The 21,166-nt window shown below is 40.4% G+C and overlaps 1 protein-coding gene across 2 annotated transcripts; it reads left to right on the top strand.

Annotated features, from left to right (window-relative positions):
• The first annotated feature begins 352 nt into the window (after window positions 1-352).
• Window positions 353-16,847, top strand: LOC310993620 (uncharacterized protein). 2 transcript variants are annotated; one of them, XM_083982025.1, is made up of 15 exons: window positions 353-601; window positions 2,502-2,817; window positions 2,979-3,083; window positions 3,174-3,284; window positions 3,763-3,828; window positions 3,930-4,070; window positions 4,161-4,485; window positions 6,318-6,603; window positions 7,514-7,747; window positions 7,921-8,006; window positions 8,330-8,434; window positions 9,707-9,900; window positions 10,624-10,788; window positions 11,218-11,339; window positions 15,752-16,847. In XM_083982025.1, the coding sequence occupies exons 2-15, from the start codon at window positions 2,588-2,590 to the stop codon at window positions 16,777-16,779; spliced, it is 3,198 nt and encodes a 1,065-aa protein (XP_083838151.1). In that variant the 5' UTR covers window positions 353-601; window positions 2,502-2,587; the 3' UTR covers window positions 16,780-16,847. The 2 variants fall into 2 exon arrangements, with proteins under 2 accessions (XP_083838151.1, XP_083838150.1); XM_083982024.1 differs by lacking the exon at window positions 353-601 and adding an exon at window positions 1,801-2,355.
• The last annotated feature ends 4,319 nt before the right edge of the window (window positions 16,848-21,166 follow it).

Below are 21,166 nucleotides of genomic sequence, written 5' to 3' on the forward strand. Positions count from 1 at the left end.
CAAAGACGGTGGTTTGATATATCTTTGCAAGAAGCTCCACGTCCGTTTCCTGTATCCGTGTCATGTGGGTTTCTCAGGACTCCTCCCCTTAAGAGAACAGCTGCAGTGAAGCTAAAAAAAACCCCCAAAAACAAACAAGGTCTTGAGTATATTGACTCAGATTATGGTCGATTGTAGTGATGGAGAAACCGAAGCAATTGTATTGAAATGGTTCAGTGTTTCAAAGAGGCTTTAAAATATAGGCTATATTTTACTGAAGAAGACCTGTAGGAGGCGACATTGCAGCTAAACGTGAATGATGGTCTATGACAAAGAAGAAAAGGCAGCTCGGCAGACGACATTTGGAAAACAAGAGCGCTTGAAATGGGACGATGTAAAAAAGGACAAAAGATACGTAAAAACACCGACCTCTGGCAAAAAGCCGGGGGTAGGGATTTGATCATCAGATCGTTCATTTGTCACGGTTTTACAGACGTATCTGAGCATTGGTCTGCTATTTCAAATGCTTTGTTTAAAAGCAACAGCGAAGGGTTTGTCAAGTGGTTAAAAGTCATTTGGCGTGAGGACCGACGAGGAGTTCGGGAGGAGGTGCTGCGTTCAGGTAAAACAGCTGTGTGTCTTTGAAATGTTATAGTCCTTTTTTTTTTTTCTCTCAAGCATTTGTAAACAAAGGAGACTTCCTGTATCTGTGTCACGGGGTTCGTCACAGCGGCAGAAGCGATCACATCTTCTCTATAAGGGTATTTTGTTATTTTATTTCCAAGTGCAAGTAGGGGACTTTTATTTTGAAAAAAAAATCCCAGTGTGTTATTCCATTGCAATGTAACCCGATGTATGAGTGCCATATGAAGCCATCGTGAATGCATTACGAACACCTAATGAAAGGTCTCTTATGAATGTGCTATGCACCCACCCGTCAAGTAAAGTGATACCAAATTTTCTATATAACACAGTAGCACACCAGGTCCTTCCTTTCGTCCCTTTCCAGCGTAGCACTTCGTCAGCTTTTTCCCGTTATATTCATTGCCATGGAAACAAGGTCACCAGACAAAAGACTGATATCAAAAATACATTAAATCTAAATCTTATTATTAAAAAAATGTAGATGCATATATTAAAATATTATGCATATGGATATGAGCAGTATTAACAATATTAAACAATATTATTAATAATAAATACATACAATTACATGTGGGTAAGAAGAAAAGGAAACAGAGTAGACATGTATTACTCCTCGTTGAAAAGATTCCCATATAGATTTGTAGTTGTGATGCTTTGTTTAGTATCAGTTAGGTTTTAATATAATCCTTAAATTCACATAAAAAATGCATGAAGTTGGGTGAGACTTTGGGATGTTTACATTTGTGAAACCTATATGGAATTTGCCGTATAAAAAAAACAAATAGATTTGTGATATAAGTAATATCATTTACCATTATACGCTTTTACAGTCAATTAAAACGTTAATAATATTAATTTTACACACTATATAATTCTCAAATTGAGTCCAGAAATTGATTGATTGATTGAGTAGGCTACAATAATACTCTGATAAATGAGAAAGGGATTCTGGTTCCATATTTACAGAAACTGCATTTGTTTTCAATATTAATACAATTGAGAAATATACATTTGTTGGATAAATACTGCTGTAAAATTTTCGGGACAGTCAGATGGACAAACCTGGTTGCAGCCAGGGTTGTAGTGAAGTGAACTCATTCAACCACACGGGGCGACACAGCGGCGGCACGAACCGGAAATCCCCGAATAATAATAATAAGAAACTGTTGAACCAAGATGGCGGCGACGGGAGTTCCGCGTTAATAGCGTCTTTGAGAAACAAACATAAAAGACTCGTCACTGAGCCTCTAATCTGTCTTGATATAACTTTATGGACGGACAAATTCTCTCCCAGTGGGTCCATCGCGTGGATCTATTATAAGACCGAATACATCCACGGTTCATCTCCTGGTTTCCTACTGAGCTAATGGAGTTAGCTTAGCATGTTAGCCGCCGGAAACAGCCCCGACAGAGAGAGCGTCATCAGGTCTGGACAGAGTGACTGAGTTAGTGCTTGTGGGGAAACCACAGAGTCAGCGACGGAGAAAAGTAAAAGTAAAAGTGTAGATGTGTAAAAAAGAAAAACCACGTCGGAGGTGGTCCACGTGCTGAGAGCGACTGACCGCGGGTGGAGCAGCGGGACTTGGGACACAATTTGCAAAACTCATCCGCTCTTCTTTTTTCTTTTTTTCTTTTTCTTTGCAAAACCTTAAAGGGATAGTTCAACGTTTTTGTCAAATTGGCCCATTGCCATAATCCCTATAGAGTAGGTTCATTACCTTTAAAGCAGAAGTAAGTGGAATGTTTTTTGTTAATATAGTAAGTCTTAAATAGTTATATCTCAATCACTTTTATAGAGTGTTTGGTCCGAAACACGGGTCTGTCAGTCACTCTGCTCTGCTGTAAGCCGAGGTGAAAACTTTCCTTGTATCCTACAGCCTTTATCCAACGAGGAGAGAGAACGGCATAAGGGGGCGGTCCTCTCTGTGTGCGGCGCACACGTCACGCATACACCAAAACCAACATGGCGGAGAAAGGAAAGCTACCGATTCCAGCGCTGCCGGAGACGGCATACACTATAAAACACACGAAACGCAAAAAAACGGATGAAGAAAAACAAGAAGAAAAGAAAAAAAGGGCCGACATGATGAAGACCCGCATTTATATTGGTGACGCTTTCGACCGGTGGAGAGATCTTAAAAAAACCACGCGTGCAAAAAGCGATGCGGACCTAGCTTTTCTGCTACTGGACAGGTAAGCAACATTTTACGCAGTAGTAGTAGTAGTTATACAATGTGGTTTTCCATCAAGCTAGCTAGTTATAAATCCCCAGCCGTTGTACAGTTAGTTTGCCATTAGGCATGTTGAAATGTGCTCCATTTTGTAGCGATAACTGCACATCTATCATCACCTAGATATGACAAATACAACGCAACATCGAAGCCTCTCAAGATCCGCAGAAAGCGTGCCCGTCCCCTGTCATCGGGGTCCAGCAGCGGCAGCAGGAGTTCCCCTGAGAGGTAGCTGCCTGTAGTTTCTTGTGAATATGTGGCTGCTACGGTCACTTCTGATCTGTCAGAATATCAAATTGAATTGTTTGTTTTCGCCAGGGATGATGATGACGACGACGACGACGACGACGGTGATTTCGCTCAAATAGAGCAGGTGATAGAGGAAGACACCCCCACTGAGGATGCTCTTCTTCGATTGGAGGACGCGAGGTCTGTGTGCATAATGTTGTTGTTACCTGGTGAACTGGCAAGCTAACTTGTCTGTAGGCAATGCTCAAACATCCAGAGTTGTTACCTATAAAAAAAATGCAATCTGTGTTTGCTGGTAAGAAAGATAGTTGCTTGCTTGCACTATATATCTTGGTGTACATTTTATTCTTCAATGACTAAGTATTGCAACCTTCACTGTATGGATACTAATATTTTATTTAAAAACAATATCTCTACTACAAATCTAACAGCTGCTCTATTCTGATTTTAAGGTTCACATAAGTCATTATTACCACCACATACATTCTTTTTCTTATTATTTATTCAGAATATGGAAGTAAGACAAGGCTTGCTGATTACTACTAAAGAAATTATTAGCACAATATAATATAGAAATTAAAATTGACATGTCTTAATTGCATTTTTTCTCTGTAGTATGCATGACACATTGACCCTCTTTTTTGGTTATTTTTTCCAGTATGTCCTCAGTTGATTTGGATGAGGTCTTAAATGTAGAGGAGTTCAACAGCCTCCATAATGCAACGTAAGTAACTGTATGAGAGTTATATAAAAAAATAAAAATGAAGCCATAACAACTAGATAATTTTTTGCTGAAGTATAATACGCCTCTTCTTCTTTCTTTAGCATTGACTGGGAAGACAACGTTTGGCTTCCAGAAATGGAAGATCGGCCACTGTCGTCTTCTGAGCAAGATTTTACGCGGAAAGCCGACAGTGAGGCAGAGGATGACGGTGATGATCATTTTGTGCCCCGCATTTGTGTCAAGTAGGTTATCGTGAATGCATATATGGGATGGCAGTCTGTAAGATGAGTATGATGTTGTGATTGTTTGTCGTGTGTCATTCATTCCTACAGTTCTGGTGGAGCCCTGAGGTCGAAGATGAATATCGATCACGTTCCAGAAGTCGGTGTTGACGAAACCGTCCTCGATGTGGCCGAGGACGGCCCAGATCACGTAGCAGCTCCCGATCCAGACACTGATATCACAGTTGAGGACGACATCGTTGGTCAGCCAGCCTACATCGCTTACGACAGCTCTCTGCAACAGTTAGTCGACCATCTTGAGCTACCAGAGGACGTGTGTACAGAGTTCAATCCCAAGACAAAGGCAAAATGTGGAGCCCCCAAACCTTTTGATGTTCGTATTACATCAAGGGGCACGGCAGCCAAAATTGAATGGGTGAGTTTTTATTGCCTAGTTGAAATTTTTACTTTGCATACACCGAGTCGGCAACCAAGGAAACGTCACTTCCGGTCAGAGCCGTAGGGGAAAACAGACCATTCCCCCATAGACATACGTGTGAAAACGTGGCATTTTAAACCTTTGTCTAACGCTTGTCCGCTGTCATGTCTTAGTTTGAATCACTTGTATACAGGGTTCAAACTTAACTTTTTTGCTCACTGGCCAACTGGCTAGTGAGCTTTAAAAATCTACTGGCCAGAAAGATTTTTTACTGGCCAAAAATGATTTATAGCTGTTTTGTATATTTTTCATTGTGTTGAACTGTTATAATACACTCATAAGCATTTTTAACACATATCATAGCTAGCATATTTTTGTCTGGAATAAAGGAGTCAAGTTTGCCTTTTTTTTTTCCTAAAAGGTTTATTTTAGGGATGCACATGGTCGTTTCTAAGGCTTTTTGAGCGAAGTTGGAGTGAACAGCTCTGAACTTGTAACCATTAACCTATAACAAGAACTTGACCGAATAATACTATCAGTTATTTATATATTTTTTTTATTAGCTCCTTATGTCGTCAACTCATGGGGGCGTGTCGACACGTGCAAACTTCCACTGCCTTCAGTCATATTTAGTAGCTAAAAGTTTCACAGGAGGACTGACACTGTGCACCATGAAGGAAGATCAGACAATAAATGTAGCCTACATGGACATAGATGTGCATAACCTGTAATAACGGCGCTGCAAAAAAAAAAAAAGAAGACGTCGCAGCTCTCCTGCAGCTCCACAGAGGAGCTGTCAGAGGAGCTCTGCTGTTCCTCTCTTCAGTCTGGTGTTTGGCTGCACTTTCAATAAGAACATGTCCATATGAGCGCGATCAGCTGACACAGAGCACAATGGATGTGGCATTGATCAGATATCGCAGCGCACATGTGTATTAACGGCAAAAAAACAAGAAAAGAAAATCGGAGCGATCTTTTTTTGCCGTTAAATACTTGGATGTATTATAATTGATCCATGTTAAATACACACGTGCGCCGCCAGCATTGTAATCGGTCACAAATCATTGCTATACGGCATGTTGTGAGCTTGAAGATCTGCATGACACCGGTTCACAACCCAAGCGTCACAGCCGGGTCGGGAGGAACAGTAACAACAACGAAGTAGTTGGATTTTTTTTCACTCGCCAGAGTGGCCAGTCAGCCGGCTTCCTTTACTCGCCAAAGCATCAAAGTTAGTCGCCACTGGCGACCGCTAATTTTGAACCCTGCTTGTATATGCTGACAAAGAGCTATCAAAAAAATCATCACAATCCGGGTCGATTGTTGTCCGTACATTTTAAAATAGGCTATTGGGTCGTTCACAGTCAGTCACATACTGTATACACCGAGTCGGCAACCAAGGAAACGTCACTTCCGGTCAGAGCCGTTACACGGTTGGGTAAGATATAAAAGTTCAGGTTGTGGTTTTTCTTTTTCTTTTTTGTCATTTAAGTTTTTATTCAATATTTTATGCCAACATCATACAAAAAAAAAATACAGTATATACAGAATCGACCTGGATCGTGATGATTTTTTTGATATATAGCTCTTTGTCAGCATATACAAGTGATTCAAACTAAGACATGACAGCGGACGAGCATTAGACAAAGGTTTAAAATGCCGCGTTTTCACATGTATGTCTATGGGGGAATGGTTTGTTTTCCCCTACGGTTCTGACCGGAAGTGACGTTTCCTTGGTTGTCGACTCTGTGTATGCTGCGATTCTAAATATGAATGTCTTCAATTTGTTAATTTTTAATTTGTACTTATGTAATACTTGTGAATTTCAGGTTTGTGCCCATGGTCACACCGTGTGGAAATGGACTTCCCAGCCCTATGTTAATTTTGGAATGCTGGTTGGAGACTTTCTTTTGTCCTGTAATTTGCTCCTCTCAGGAAACAATTACGCTCAGATTGCTCTCTTATTCAAATTCATGAATATGGGCATGGTGAACAAGACCACCTTCCACAAAATCCAAGGCCTGTACTGCATCGACACAATTAAAGATGTTTACAACCAAAAGAGGAGTGAGATAATCACTCGACTCCAAAAGAAAGCCAGTGTTGTAGCCCTTGGTAAGTGTCTCTTTCTCTCACAATGCACAGGCCAAATAAATGTGTACAAGGTATCATGTGAATCCAGGTCAATACCTTGACAGGTCTTTCAGAGAATATCTGATGTGAATATGACTTAAAGGGATAGTTCAACATTTTGGCAAATTGGCCCATTGCCATAATCGCTATAGTCATAGCAGTAGGTTCGTTACCTTTATTTGTCGGTGTAAGCTATGTTTAGAACGGCCGAGTGGAGCAGCAGGCTGCTCAGAGTTACGGTACGGAGGCTAAAGGAATTTCTTGGTTTCCCTCATCAAACTCATCAAATACAAAATCCCAAAACTCCAAAACGCTTTCGTGGACAAGTTGTGAGCTGCACATTCACCACGCTATGAGATAATAATGGAACGTTACGAGACAGAGTTTTAGAGGTAAGTATAGAGTCTGTTTGCTGAAAAACTGTCCCTGAAGGCAACGTGCATCAGCGGTTTTGCATGAATTTACCTCTAAAACAACTCTTGTCTCGTAACGTTCTGTTATTATCTCATAGCGTGGTGAATGTGCAGGTCACAGCTTGTCCACGACAGCCTTTTGGAGTTGTTGGATTGTGTATTTCATGAGATTGATGAGGAAAACCAAGAAATTACCTTAGCCTCCATATCATATCCCTGAGCAGCTCACCGCTCTGCTCTGCCGTTCTAAAAATAGCATACACCGACAATTAAAGGTAACGAACCTACTGCTATGACTATAGCGATTATGGCAATGGGCCAATTTGCCAAAATGTTGAACTATCCCTTTAATATAAATGTAAGAGTTTTGATTGCTGTAGATCCTTGAAAGCATTTTCAATTTTTGAGTAATGACAAACAATTTCAGAAATTAGTAGGCTTCAACATACTTTATTTCTTTTACACATTTTTTTTGACAGGTGATGGTCGAATGGACAGTCCAGGTTCCAGCGCACAGTACTGCACGTACACCGCCATGGATAACGACAGCAAAGAGATTATCAGCGTGGTCAACATGTACAAAAGGCAGATTGCAAGGAATCCTGTTGTCATGGAGAGAGAGGCCTTCATCCGCACATTCGACGTCCTGTGTCAAGAAGTGAAGCTGTCAGAATTCTGCACGGACGTCCATGTCCAAATTTCATCTCTTTTTAGTAAGACACTTGGTGCTTAAATTCTTCATTTTTCCTGTTGCTCTTGCTACTAAAGAGCATTAGATATTAAACACAAATCAAGCATACATTGAATGATTTGCAGTTACAACTAGTATGGATCCCAAATGTTATAAACACAAACGTTGTTTCTTTTCTTTTCTTCTTTTTTTCAGAGAAGGGCAAATACAAAGACAGTCGAGTTCTTCATTCATTCGACATGTGGCATGGATCCAAAAACTTGTCCAAAAAGATACATGCAGTAAGTGATATGTGTCCAATGTAGTGTAATCTGAAATTGTCAACATGTTGACATCTTATCGTATGCACTTATGTTCACTTGAAATTGTGTTTTGCATTCATACAGTATCTTAGATGACGTAAACAATCTCTCAGGGAACATTGACATTTATTAACCTAATCAAACACGGAACGTGTAGCATCCAGAGCCATGTTTACTAACTTTACAGTAGTAGGGCTCCCTCACATTACAAATTTGGATGCTTCAGTACTGCAGTTATGTATGGCAAAGGCAGTATTGCTAGTTATTGGTTTTACATTGGTTTTACTAACTTCTGATTGCAGGTAGGTCAGCTCAAAGACTGCACAATCCTCCATGAGTGGAACCGGGACATTTGCAACCACTTTTGGTATTGTTGCAAGCTGGCCGATGACTACGACACTTTCTTTGTAAGTATTCTACAACCCTTGTAAAATTAACAGAGGTGTATAGTAACGAAGTAGATGTACTTTGTTACACTACTTAAGTAGTTTTTTGAGGATTTGTACTTTACTGGAGTTCTTTTTTTAATCAGGACTTTTACTTTTACTTCACTACATTTAAAAGTTAAAAAATATACTTTTACTCCGTTACATTTACGTTTGCCACCTTGTTACTCGTTACAAATTAAAATAGAAATATAATTACCTGTAGGCTATATGACCAAATAATCGCCTGCGTGCAAACATGCGCTTGTGCTCTAAAAGCCGTCGGGGGTCCGACCTCATTCAGTAAAAGCCTGTTTAAGTGCCTGGGTGATTACTAGGCTAGTATTAGAATCTGCGATAGTGAAGCATTCATACAGTCTCACTACGACCTGCTGCTGCTGCTGCTGCTGCTGCTGCTGCTGCTGCTGCTGCTGCTGCTGCTGCTGCGGAGAGCTGCTGTGGCCGCAGACGGCTCCAAAGATCCTCTATGCGTAACAGGATCGATCACTCTCATGCGCTGATTGATAAGTTTCGTTTTTACCGCGCACCACTGCCACTGCGTGCCTGTTGCAAATACCCGCCTGGCTGGTTCTTATAAACACCTGGGCTCCAAGGTGATTTAGCGTATTAAACGCCCGGGCCACTAATGATCATATACGGTACAGACACAGACAGACGCTTTCTTTATGTTCTCAGACAGTCACCAGGCACTTGATTCACTCACTCTACATGTTTGCTCAGGTGTTTTTTGGTTTTATCATTCCACATCTATTCACCTGAAAGTGAAATAAAACAACAAACAAGCAAAACAAGTGGTTGTTTTGCTTCTTTTTATGATAAATACTTTGTACTTTTGATACTTGAGTTTTTTTTTTCACAAGATACTTTTGATACTTAAGTACATTTAATGTGAGCTACTTTAAGACTTTTACTCAAGTCATTTTCTTATGGGTGACTTTTACTTTTACAAAAGTAATTTTCAGTTATGGTATTTCTACTTTTACTTAGTTATTTTTTTCAAGTACTTTATACACCTCTGAAAATTAAAAAATACCATTGACAGATTTTAGTTATGATTACTGTCACCAAAATTCTTTGTATAATGGACTTTGACCAGGCAAATCAATGTGGTTGCTTTTGATGGAGTGAAGTATGCGGCTGATGAAGCTCATTCACCATTTGTAAATGAGCCATGCCTTTCTGGTGCAGTTTTGTTTTATTGAGTGCTCTCCTGACTTTTTTATTTATCTGTAGGATATGTGGAGTGGAGTTTTACACCATGTGACAGGACAGCAGTCCTTGGTGTTTGGTGCCTGTGAACACAACCACTTGACAGAAAGCAAAGACAAGCCCTTGATTGAGAAGGCCTCCATAGCACACCAGAAGCTGGCCGAAGTCGTTCTGAATGAACGCTGGCTCAAGTCTGTAAAAAAGTACTTGACTTTCAGGTAAGTTCATCTGTGTATTTTTTGTTCTACCAGGGGGAAAAAACACATTTTCTGCAGGAAATTGTTCGAGTCTGATAATTAAAGGTATAATATGTAAGAAATCTAAAGCAACTGGCCGTAAAATCCTCCTAATATGTCACAGAGACTCAGGAATAATGTTCATATAACATGATGAACTCACCAACAACAATATTACAGCCAGAGTATTTGCATTAAAAATCTTTTTTTGCAGACTGCAAATCATGTTTATGTTTTGAATTTACGTGTTTACATGTTGCGCCACCTAGCCCTCTCTGCCAGTCACGGCAGCGTCAGTGGCATTTCAGCCTCCGGTCTGCTTCCACTGAGCTGCCGCTACGACTTGGAGAAAAAACCAGATCACTGTGTTTTGAATTTGACTGCAGTAACCGTTTTTGGCCACATTCTTACATATGGCACCTTTAAAAATGTTTAAAAAGTCTTTGGGTGGCCACAAAAACAAATGAACAAAACAAGACCACTATCTATATGGCTTTGATTTGATTGTTGCTTCACATGATTTTTTTCTCTTTTACAATTGCTCGAGGCACATCTTACTGTGCTCACCTTTTGGGAGAAAGAGAATTAAAATATCTGTTGGGAAACAATAGATGTTATATCGTTGGTCTTGCATCTGAATAATTTGTCAGGTGGGTTTGTGTACACATGATCCCCCCCTCTAAAATACTTTACTTCCTGTCATAGGTCAACTGCAGACCTGGAGTCGTACCACAATCACATATTGATGTATGCTGGTAAGCGCTTTGGATTCTCCCCCCCCGTGCATGAAGCCCGGGTCCTGTTAGCTGCCCTAGATTACAACCACCACCTTGGCCGATCACCGAAAAAAACATCTACAGGAGAATATCAGTAAGTTCAACATGAAGCCATCGGATACTTCAGAAATGTAGTCAATAGTGTTGTGACAAGAATTTGTGATATTCAAACGTTATTAGACTAATTCTCAAGGTGATAAGCTGTGTCATGATATCAGTATGTAAAAGAAGCAGAGCAGCATCAGCATTACGGTGTCTGACGGTGAAATTTGCAATAAAGATTTTCATGTCTCTTTTAAAACATTTTTGTTACTAAAATAAATTTGCGGTACCCTGTTGAATACATTGACAGACAAAACACAAATGACTTCAGTGAAAATGTGTATAACATATGGAATTTCCTTACTCTGATTACAAAAAAATAAACCTTATGAATAATTGTAGAAGTGTTTATCAGAGCTATAAGACTCATTTGAAATTATTTATGTTTGAGCTCAATTTAACCACTTTTACGTCCAACTAGGTACCGCAAGCTGTTCAACAAAAAGTCAAGAAAGTGGATCCTGCAAGTACTGAAGGAAAAAAAGGACTACAGCTACATTCCAGCACTGCAAAGAGCTGTCCTGCTGAAAAGCCTGTCGTCCGGTGAGGGTATTTATTTTGAGGAAATCTATCCAAACGAGATACACCTCGCTGATTAACATGTAGACATCCATGTCTCAGATTTTGGTGGATATTTCAGATAATGTATGCTGGTAGCAGCTATGGATAAGCTGACCTGGATAATAACAGCATCCATCTGAACATTGTTATTCACATGAGCAAGAAGTGTTAAAGGGGACTTGTTATGTTTTTCCAGCTTTTTATACTTTTATTATGTTTAAAATGTTGGATAGTAGTTCTCGAGGCCGTGGAAGTGCCATATCACGAGGTTAATGCATTTGGAGGTGAACCCTGCGAAATGATTGGGATTTCTCTGCACACCATGTTACACTCGGTTGCACAGACTTTTTTTTTTTACATGAGGTCACGTTGACTTGACCTGTGTGAGCAGCGACGTTGTTCGCCAGACCGACGTAACGCTGGACCAACGGAGCGTCGGAGCGTCGGAGCTGCAGCGGCTCCTCACACAGACAGAGCCCGTCTGCAGGCCTCTTTGGCCGGGCATACTTCCGTCGTCGTCCCGCTGGAGAAAACGATCGCTAATAAACATACAATTTTTAGAGTTTTACCACCGTGTGGTTATTCTGTATTATTCCTTTTAGGAGATAAATGTTGGTCTCAATCTTTCAATTGTGGCAGTTGCATTAGTTTGAAATGAAAAGTGAAGCTGTGAGAAGGAGGAGGAGAGGAGCAGTGCTGCGGAGCTCTGTAGTCTGTGCACAAATCACCACATTTACATCAATAAATAACTGTTTTACAATGAACCGACCAGTCTGCATTAATTTTAATATATTACATGGTTACGGTAGCCTACATGGCAAAGACTACTCTATACCATCTTTGGTTAGGGTGAGACTAGGTCATGGGCACATTTCATTACACAATGTAGACTGGTCAAATGCAGACTGGAGATCTGGCAATTTGCCTACTGCAGATTTAGCTTTTGTTTGCATACTGCATACTACATACTGCATTTTGGCCAAATCTGTACTTGCTAGTAGCAGACATCGTCATGGTAACGCAATGCTGAGGGAGTGGCTCATTTGCATTTAAAGGGAGGGGCCACTGAAACGGACTGTTTTGAACAGGGCTGTTTTGAGAGGATGAACAGAGTGCTGTGATGTTTGATCTTTGGGGTATTTTGACCGAAGCACGTCACAGACATGTCTTTAAGACACCCAGGAACTATTTTAGCTTGTGGAAAAGGAGCATAATAGTTCCCCTTTAACACAGAGTTGCTCTACCATCACATGTAATTGTGTGTCTTCGAAGGGAATCACATTGTTTATATTTTTCTGGACATAACTTCAAATTTACTTTTACATAATAAAGTTTCTTAGACTTTTCAGACCTGTGTAGAGTCTATGTATGTGGCAGCATGGAAATGCACCGTGGTGGCCGCTGAGAACAGCACAGGTTTTCCATGTCTGTTGGCATCTCTTGGCACTGCTCGCAGACGCACCAAGGTGGGCGGCCGGGTCTGGGAGGGTCTGGTCGTGCTGCTTGCCCGGTGTTATGGCGGAGAGCCAAGTGTATTAGCCCAGGGTCCCGGTTCAGACAGTACATGCTGATTTCCATCAGCTCCTCTCGACAAAATTTTATATATTTTATGCAACTTGTAACTTTGATTTCAAAGTGGTAAGTTTCTTTACAATATAACAGTCAGTGTAAAGTAATAATTAGTTATTACAAACTACTTTTGTGTCACTTTCAGCACTATAAGACCCTAAAATTTTCAGACAAGCTTTACTAGACTTGTTTTTCAGTCCCACATCTCACTCTACAGATCTAATACACTTTGATTTTGACTTCATTGTCTCTACAATAAGCACATAATACAGATGTTGATGTTCCAGAAAAACACATTACATCAATAGATTTATCTTCATTTTGTGACATCGAGAGGGCAGCTGCAGTCCAGTGAGATGCAGCTTTACTTTCACATTATAATACATTACTGCAGAAACAGAACTGTAATAGAATTACTGGTATTTTATTTGTAAAGTGTTACATTACTTAGCTATTGATTTTTTGAGTATGTTTGTTCTCTACAAAGAAAACCCCAAATATATAAATTGTGAGGAAACGGGTAATAAATTACAGTAATGTATTACTTGTAAAAAATAATAACCTCCAACACTGCATGTAAAGCTTTCATGTTCTAATGTACATATGTATTACAAACGACATGTCATTCATTACACATGAAGAAAAACAATATTGCAAGTTAGCAATTATCTAATCTTATAAATACATACCCTATCAACCGCAACCCTGACAGATTGGATGTCTTGCACACGCCGGGCATCGTCCACAGGTATACCCAGGGCACCAGCGCCTCTTCCTCTGCCTCGACCACCGCGTCGTGGCGAGGTTCCTCCTCTCCTCCCCCTCTGTCTTCCCCTGGCGCGTCCCACATGTTCATCTGATTCATATGTACTGTAACGGAAAATCGTAACAGACTTACAACTAATATTATTTTAAAGACATGTCACACTGCAATCTGCTGCAACATTATTTTCATCACAAAAGTTATCAGTGTGAAACTGTTATAAAGGTTATTTTGCGCTTATCAGAGGAAATAAAACATATTTTGATCCAACTAGCAAAGCAGTATTTTGCTATAAAAGAACGTGGATTGTTTTTATCTCTTGTTTCTCAGTGATGCTATCCTGACTGTTGATCTAAATTTTCCGAGCCGCTGTCAGCTTTATAACCTTATAGATAGCTAGGTTACGACAAAGCTATCATAAGCTAATATTTTCAAACAACATATTTATACAAACGTTTGCCTTGATTTCAGTGTACGGCCAACTATTATCACTCCCAGTGTTTGTTTTTAATATACATACGGGTCTCGATCTGAAGGAGATTAATCGGCGCTTGCCATCACCTGTAGCCATGGAGGACGATGCGCGTGCATGTGGTGACGTAGGGACGAGGGCGGGGACTGCTAACTCCATCCGCTGACAGGAAGTTAGCCAAAACGACCGGATCGCTTACTTCTAGGGGTGTGACCACAGAATATGGACCATAGACATATGAAGAGTGTGTAATCTGTTTGGTAGGTGCAATTAAAGGATCATAGGGCAGGATTTGTGAGAAAATACACATGCGTTTTATGTTTTTTAAATAATAATGGGTGAGAAGAACGAGCCCACCTGCGTATCTCTCCATTGCCTTGAACCGGGTCACTCTGTGCTGCTGCAATTCAGGGGGTGAATTTCGCGTGCTGGCCGGCGGAGCTGACGTCAGATGAGGCTGCATGCGCGTCCCCGACTGCCTTCGAATCGAATGGATACATGAAGAGGGCAACCGCGGTGGATCCAAATTACTGTTTGGGAAGCAATGGACTCAAACAACCCAGCACAACTGAAAGCCCTGTTAAGAGCCATACTAAAAACCATCTATCACCTGTCTATCTATAAAAAAGAAAGAAAGATGAAGACAAAAACATTTTAGGAAGTGTTATATAACACGATTGCAGCAGAAACAAACGACCTCCTAAATCTCTCAGTTCTGCAGGCTTTACTGCGGCAGCTCCTCTGACCTGTGAGGGTTTTGTGTAGTCAGGGTTCCCCAATTAGTTTTAGGCAAGGGCCAAAAGATGTGAAGTGTGCCAAGCCGAGGGCCAAAACGTCAATTTTTTTTTTTCCATCGTGCCAGTAAAAGTTGATTTTTTTTTGTACAGATAATGTTGTTATGTATGTTGTTATGCTGTTATGTACCTCTCCCGCTCCGGTAAAAAACCATTTGCCCACCCAGGTGCATGCTGGCCCCTTACCGACCAGCCTACCTATATAATTTCAGGTGCCCTCCTACCGTGCCCAAATGAGAAACACCTAAACTAAACAAATAATAAACTAGAATAGGCTACTACTATTTACTCATAATGAAATCAAATAAATTGATTGAGAATAACAAAAACTAAATACTCACTCACTCAAAGCCACAGCTATTCTTCCTGGGGTCCAACAGTATCAAATATACATTTAATAATACAAAAACAGAGACATTATATAAAAAGATACGAAAATTAAAAACAAAGAAAATACAAAAAACAAGTGAGCAATATGCCTCACCTAACAAAACAAAATCAGAGTGAGCGTTTCCACTTTGTTACTGTGCTTTATCCATTTTTTTGTTAGTAAGTCATCATCACATACTAAACGGGTTCTCTCACACACATAATATCTACATATTATATAGCCTATGTATACATTATTTCACAATCAACTCTTCATATCATATTGCATATACATTCATTCTACAGCATATACATTCATTCTGCAGTTTACACATTATAATAACCCAATATTTCTATATATACCATGTTGTGGTTGTGATGTGAAAGCAGTTTTTTTTCACAGAGCTTGTCTCTTGTCTTTCTGCAGATGTCCAGCAGCTGTTGATGACGAAAGAAGAGCAGCAGGACTGGAGCTCCGGCCTGGACCAGGAGGACGATGACCCCCCAGAGCCTCCGCACATTAAAGAGGAACAAGAGGAACTCTGGACCGATCCGGAGGAGAGTGATATCATGAAATTCACATCCACCTCTGTCCCTGTGAAGAGTGGAGATGATGATGATGATGATGATGAAGAAGAGAAACCTCAGTCCTCACAGCTGTATCAGAGTTGGACTGAGAACAGAGAAGCACCCGACGGGAACTCAGATCCACGCAGTTACTTACAACCGGTGAGCGATGAAGACAAAACTTCAGGCTCTTCTGAGACGGATGTCAGTGACGATGATTGCACCGAACCCAGGGAGCCTCAGTGTGCTTTAAACTCTGCGAAGAATATCGAACATGACACTGACAAGGAATCGTTCATCTGCTCGGAGTGTGGGAAAACATTTGGCCTCATGACCAATCTGAAAAGACACGCGAAATGCCACACAGGAGAAAAACCGTTCAGCTGCTCGTTTTGTGCGAAAGATTTCAACCGGAGAGAACACTTGATTGCACACATGAGATGTCATTCGGGAGAAAAACCTTTCGGCTGTTCGGTTTGTAACAAGAGTTTCAGTCATGGCTGGTCTCTGGATAAGCACATGAGAGTCCACACCGGGGAGAAACCGTTCAGTTGTTCATTTTGCAGTAAGAGCTTCAGACAGCAATCAGACTTGGTCGCGCATTTTAGAATTCACACGGGAGAAAAACCCTTTTCCTGCTCGATGTGCAACACCAGTTTCACTCAGCGGCACACTTTGGTTCAGCACATGAGAACACACACTGGGCTGAAACCCTTTGACTGCTCGGTTTGCGGAAAGAGATTCTCGAGAAAGGGACACCTGACAAGACACGTGATGGCTCACAACGGGGAGAAACCGTTCAACTGCGCCGTTTGTGACAAAGGATTCACGTGGCAGTCACAGCTTAAAAAACACGAGTGCAGTGGAGAAAGCAGCGGAAGTAAATGAACCTGTTCAGCTGTAGGCTAATGTTTCTTACTGTCCATCTTTTGATTGCCATGAATGTTGAGGCTTGATCTACATGGATGCGTAATAAATGATCCTTAAGAATCTAGTTTTGTTTTTTTATTCTTTTGATAAGCAAAAAACCTATGAAATTAATGTTAATATATGGCTAATATAGTCAAATTTGGATAAGATAGATGGATATGCTTAAGGTAATTCAGTTTATTGAATTAATAGGAAATATTTTGTGTGTGTGTGTGTTAGCTTGGAAAAGTTAAATGTCTGTCGGTGGAAACCATCCCCACCGCTGCAAAGATAAGGAGGGGAGTGAGAGCAACTAATGCACCAGGTGACAGAAAGTGTTGGCCATATAGACAATCTGCCACGAGGCTGAAAAGCATCAAAGCATTTCTGCAGAGAGCTTGTAAAAAAAAAAACCCCACCAAAGCACCAAAGTTTACTGTGTGCATTCACCAGAACGGTTGCCTGTACAGTTCGATTTAATTTCTAATAATACAACCTGCAGGTGGCTCGAGAGTAACAGAGTCGGCACAACCCGGCACATGGAAATGAAGTCAGAACCAAAGGTAAGCGGCGCCCCACCTGATATTGTTGCATAAAAGAAAGGTTACACCCTTACTTTTTGGGGGGGGAATTTGTATTGGATATGAAAGAAAAGGGGGAAGTATATCCCTTCGTTTAAATAAGAAGGTAGTCCTTTATTTTGAAATAAAAAGAGAGACACAAAGAGCAACAGCTCAGTCTGGTCAAGAACAGGCTCAGGTTTATGTCCATTTTCTTGGGGTAAATTCCACTGTCTGCACCAAACTTTGTCCGCCACCTTTTCTATTTGTGTTTATGAAGTTATTCTGACAATTTGATGTGTATATATTCTGATTTATTGGACACTTTTTAAGAGTGTTGGAAACGAAGGTCCCCGAATCCCCAGCAACTGCCCCCCCTCCAACAATCCTTATTATAATAATAATAATAATAATAATAATAATACCTTTATTTGAACAGGGACAGTGCATATTAATGTGCAATAGTAAATATGGCAGATTACAGTGTAGTTAATTTACATCCCCAGTCCCTAATAAATAAATAAAACACAAATAACAATACACTACATAGAATGAAGACAATTAAAATCCTTTTAACTTAACATGCATTCACTACTTTATGAAATCACGTATAAAAGAAGAGAAATAAGAGGTTTTGATGAGAATAAGATGTTTTACATTCAACAAAAACCTTTTGAAAAGAAAACCAGATTACTGATGTGAACTGTACTGATATGAGGTTTTTCCACAACAGTCTTTCGTTGACGTGTAGTTATAACAATAATAAAAATAAAAATAAACAACAATCTGCATTGTTTGTACAATAATGTTTTCCCGAAAATACATTTATGTAATTTGTTTATTGTTTTAAAGTTAAACAACTCTTCAAATCGTGGACTTTTATTTTGAAAACCAGCGGGAAGCTCGCACCGGAAACGCGTTGGGCGCCAGAAGCGAGATGAACAACAACATGGCTCAAGTCCTGCAGGTGCTGAGAGCGGCGGTGGACGAGATCTTTGTCCTGATTGAAGGAGTCATCGAGGAGTACGAGGAGGAGAACCAGCGACGAAGGAAACACTTTGAGGCTTTGTTAAACCCTCGGGTTGTTTTACACAGAGCAGGTGAGACCTCCTCACTTCAATCAGCAGTCAATTCTTTTTTTTTTTTTTTTATTTAATTAGCAAAAACTGAAAAAGTAAGGCACTCATCTCAATCATCTCAAAAAGTATTTATTTTTTAATTAATAAATTGGCCTAACTAAAATGGCTTTATGTACAGGTTCTGCCCATAGGCCTAAGGCTTTTTATTTTATTTTATTTTATCAAAACATACTTTTTCTGTTTTTGCTACTGATCTAGCCCTGAACCAAGGAGCACCATGTTAGCAACAAAAGTCATTAGTTCCAGGCAGCACCCCTACTCTTCTAGGCTTTTTCCATTTGAATTTAAAGGGTTACTTCACCCAAAATTGATAATTCACCAATTTTCTACTCAACATCATGCCAAGTAAGGTTTTGGAAAACTTTCAGAGTCATCAAAACGCTTTTTTCACTTTTGAATCGTCCAAAACACACACTATGAAACATCCAGATACCTCCATACTGCTCGTCTGTACTGACTCAAGTGTCCTGAAGCCGCCACATGAAAAAGTTGTTCAGAAAAAAATATTTGATCTCTGTTTTTAGCCTTGTTGTAGCAGTAGCCCTGTTGAAGTTTGTGCGCGTGAGCAAGATGTTCGTTCGTCATTGTAAACCATTGGATGTATGATGTAAACACGGAAGAACATCTCGCGCAGCCACTGGGAGCTACTTCTACAACAAGGCTAAAAACAGAGATCAAATAGTTTTTTGATTTTTTGTTTTGATTTTGTTTGGCCAGAAGATCCTGAGCATGCATCTTAAGCAGTGGTTTATGAAACTCTGCAATTTATTAATAATGGTAGTGGTGGTCTTCCAGGTTTCGTCACCATACAGCAGAACAGTCTTAACATTCAAATCAAATCAACTTTATTTATATGGCACTTTTCATACGTTGCAGTAACACAAAGTGCCTCACAGAGGATCAAAACAAAACAATACAAAACATTGTGAAAACCCCAAACCTCCCACCCCCACAAATATACACACAGATACACAATTACATACACACTCACGCACATGCATAGACATACGGAAAGACATACATACCCACACACACAAACATACACACACCCACACACATAAACTATCTGTCGCTGAGGAGACACGGCTGGGCACCGAGATCTGAGGTGAGGAAGAAGGAGTTAAAGATTTGAAGTTTGGTCTTCAGGGAGATGTTTTTGCTTTTAAAACATTGAATGTTGCTCTAGCTTTCCCTATTTTTGACTTCACATCCTTGATACACACAGAAACAGTGTACAGTATTAGGGATGTCACGATTATAGATTTTCTTGGTACGATTATTGTCAGAGAAATAATCACGATATTACGATTATCACGATTATTATGCATCAATAAATTTCACAACACTATGAATGTGTAAAATCAAATATCGTCAAAATATAATACATTACTAATCTCGTAATATAGGACCAGTTATTAATCCACTGGGAGAAGTGTTTGAAATATTTAAGTCATTAATTGTCATCTATATCAAATGTTTACGTTTATTTCAATCATTTTTTTCACAATACAAATGACACGCTAACATTTAAATTCCTACTAATTCAGTGTTACTTTAAATGGACCAGTATCTGTGCATTTACCTTTACATTGGCGCACATCTGCAGATACGGTTCCAACATCATCTTTTTCAGAAAGTGACGGTATTTAGGAATCTTTACGATCAATTAATTGTGGCGTTTGATACCACGATTAGTTGTGAAAACAAGTAATCGTGACATCCCTATACAGTATGTGTATCTGTGTTCCTACAGATGTTGAGCAGCTACTGGTGAGAAGAGATGAGGAGGATCTCGCCCCTGAGCAGCAGGAGTGTAGCTCCAGTCTGAAACAGGAGGACGACCCACCGGAGGAGGAAGTCACGACCGAGTTCACATTCACTACTGACCCTGTGAAGAGTGAAGATGATGATGATAAAGAGGAGGAGGAGGAGGAGGAGGAGGAGAAACCTCCGTCGTCACAGCTTCATCAGAGTCAGACTGAGGAGAGAAAGGAAGCAGAGCCTCCAACAGCCGGCAGCTCCACTCAGAGCACTGAGACAGATACTATAGTGGAGGACTGTGGACCAGACAGGAGCTCAGACCTGGACGGACACGTACCACCTGATACGTCCACTTCTTCCTCTTCTTCTTCTTCTTTGAGAAATACCAACCGACGTCAATCATTTGCCTGTTCGCTCTGTGGTAGAAAATTTAAGCGCAAGGATCATCTGCGGTCACACATGGTCTGTCACTCGGGAGAGAAACCGTTCAGCTGCTCCATTTGCTCTAAAATATTCCCTTATAGGAGATCCTTTAGACGCCACATGAAGAGTCATGCGGGAGAGAAACCGTTCAGCTGCTCGGTCTGTAAGAAAAGTTTTGCACGGGGTAACCATCTTGCGGTACACATGAAAGTCCACTCAAAGAAGAAACCCCGTGTCTGTTCGGTGTGTGGCGTAGGTTTTGCTTACAAATGGAGCCTAAAAAAACACATGTATGTGACTCATAAGATGAGGCAGAGACCATTCGGTTGCAAAGTCTGTAAGAGAAGATTTCTCAGACAGTCGAGTGTCAGAGGTCACATGTGTGTGAGATGAGAATGAGATCTCCAGTGGTGATTTAACACAGAAACAACAAAAGTTTTCGGTTCATTTCTGGTAACAACCACATGTTAGAACGTGTTCATG

The sequence above is a fragment of the Trachurus trachurus genome (assembly GCF_905171665.1).
Source record: "Trachurus trachurus genome assembly, chromosome: 11".
In the NCBI taxonomy this organism is placed as follows: Eukaryota; Metazoa; Chordata; class Actinopteri; order Carangiformes; family Carangidae; genus Trachurus; species Trachurus trachurus.

What these genes read in the sequence shown, in the direction of transcription:
- LOC310993620 (XM_083982025.1), top strand. Translation starts at nt 2,588, where the DNA reads ATGGCGGAGAAAGGAAAGCTACCGATTCCAGCGCTGCCGGAGACGGCA. An exon ending in GCTTTTCTGCTACTGGACAG is followed by an intron (nt 2,818 to 2,978) that starts GTAAGCAACATT and finishes ATCATCACCTAG; the next exon opens with ATATGACAAATACAACGCAA. An exon ending in ATGACTACGACACTTTCTTT is followed by an intron (nt 8,435 to 9,706) that starts GTAAGTATTCTA and finishes ATTTATCTGTAG; the next exon opens with GATATGTGGAGTGGAGTTTT.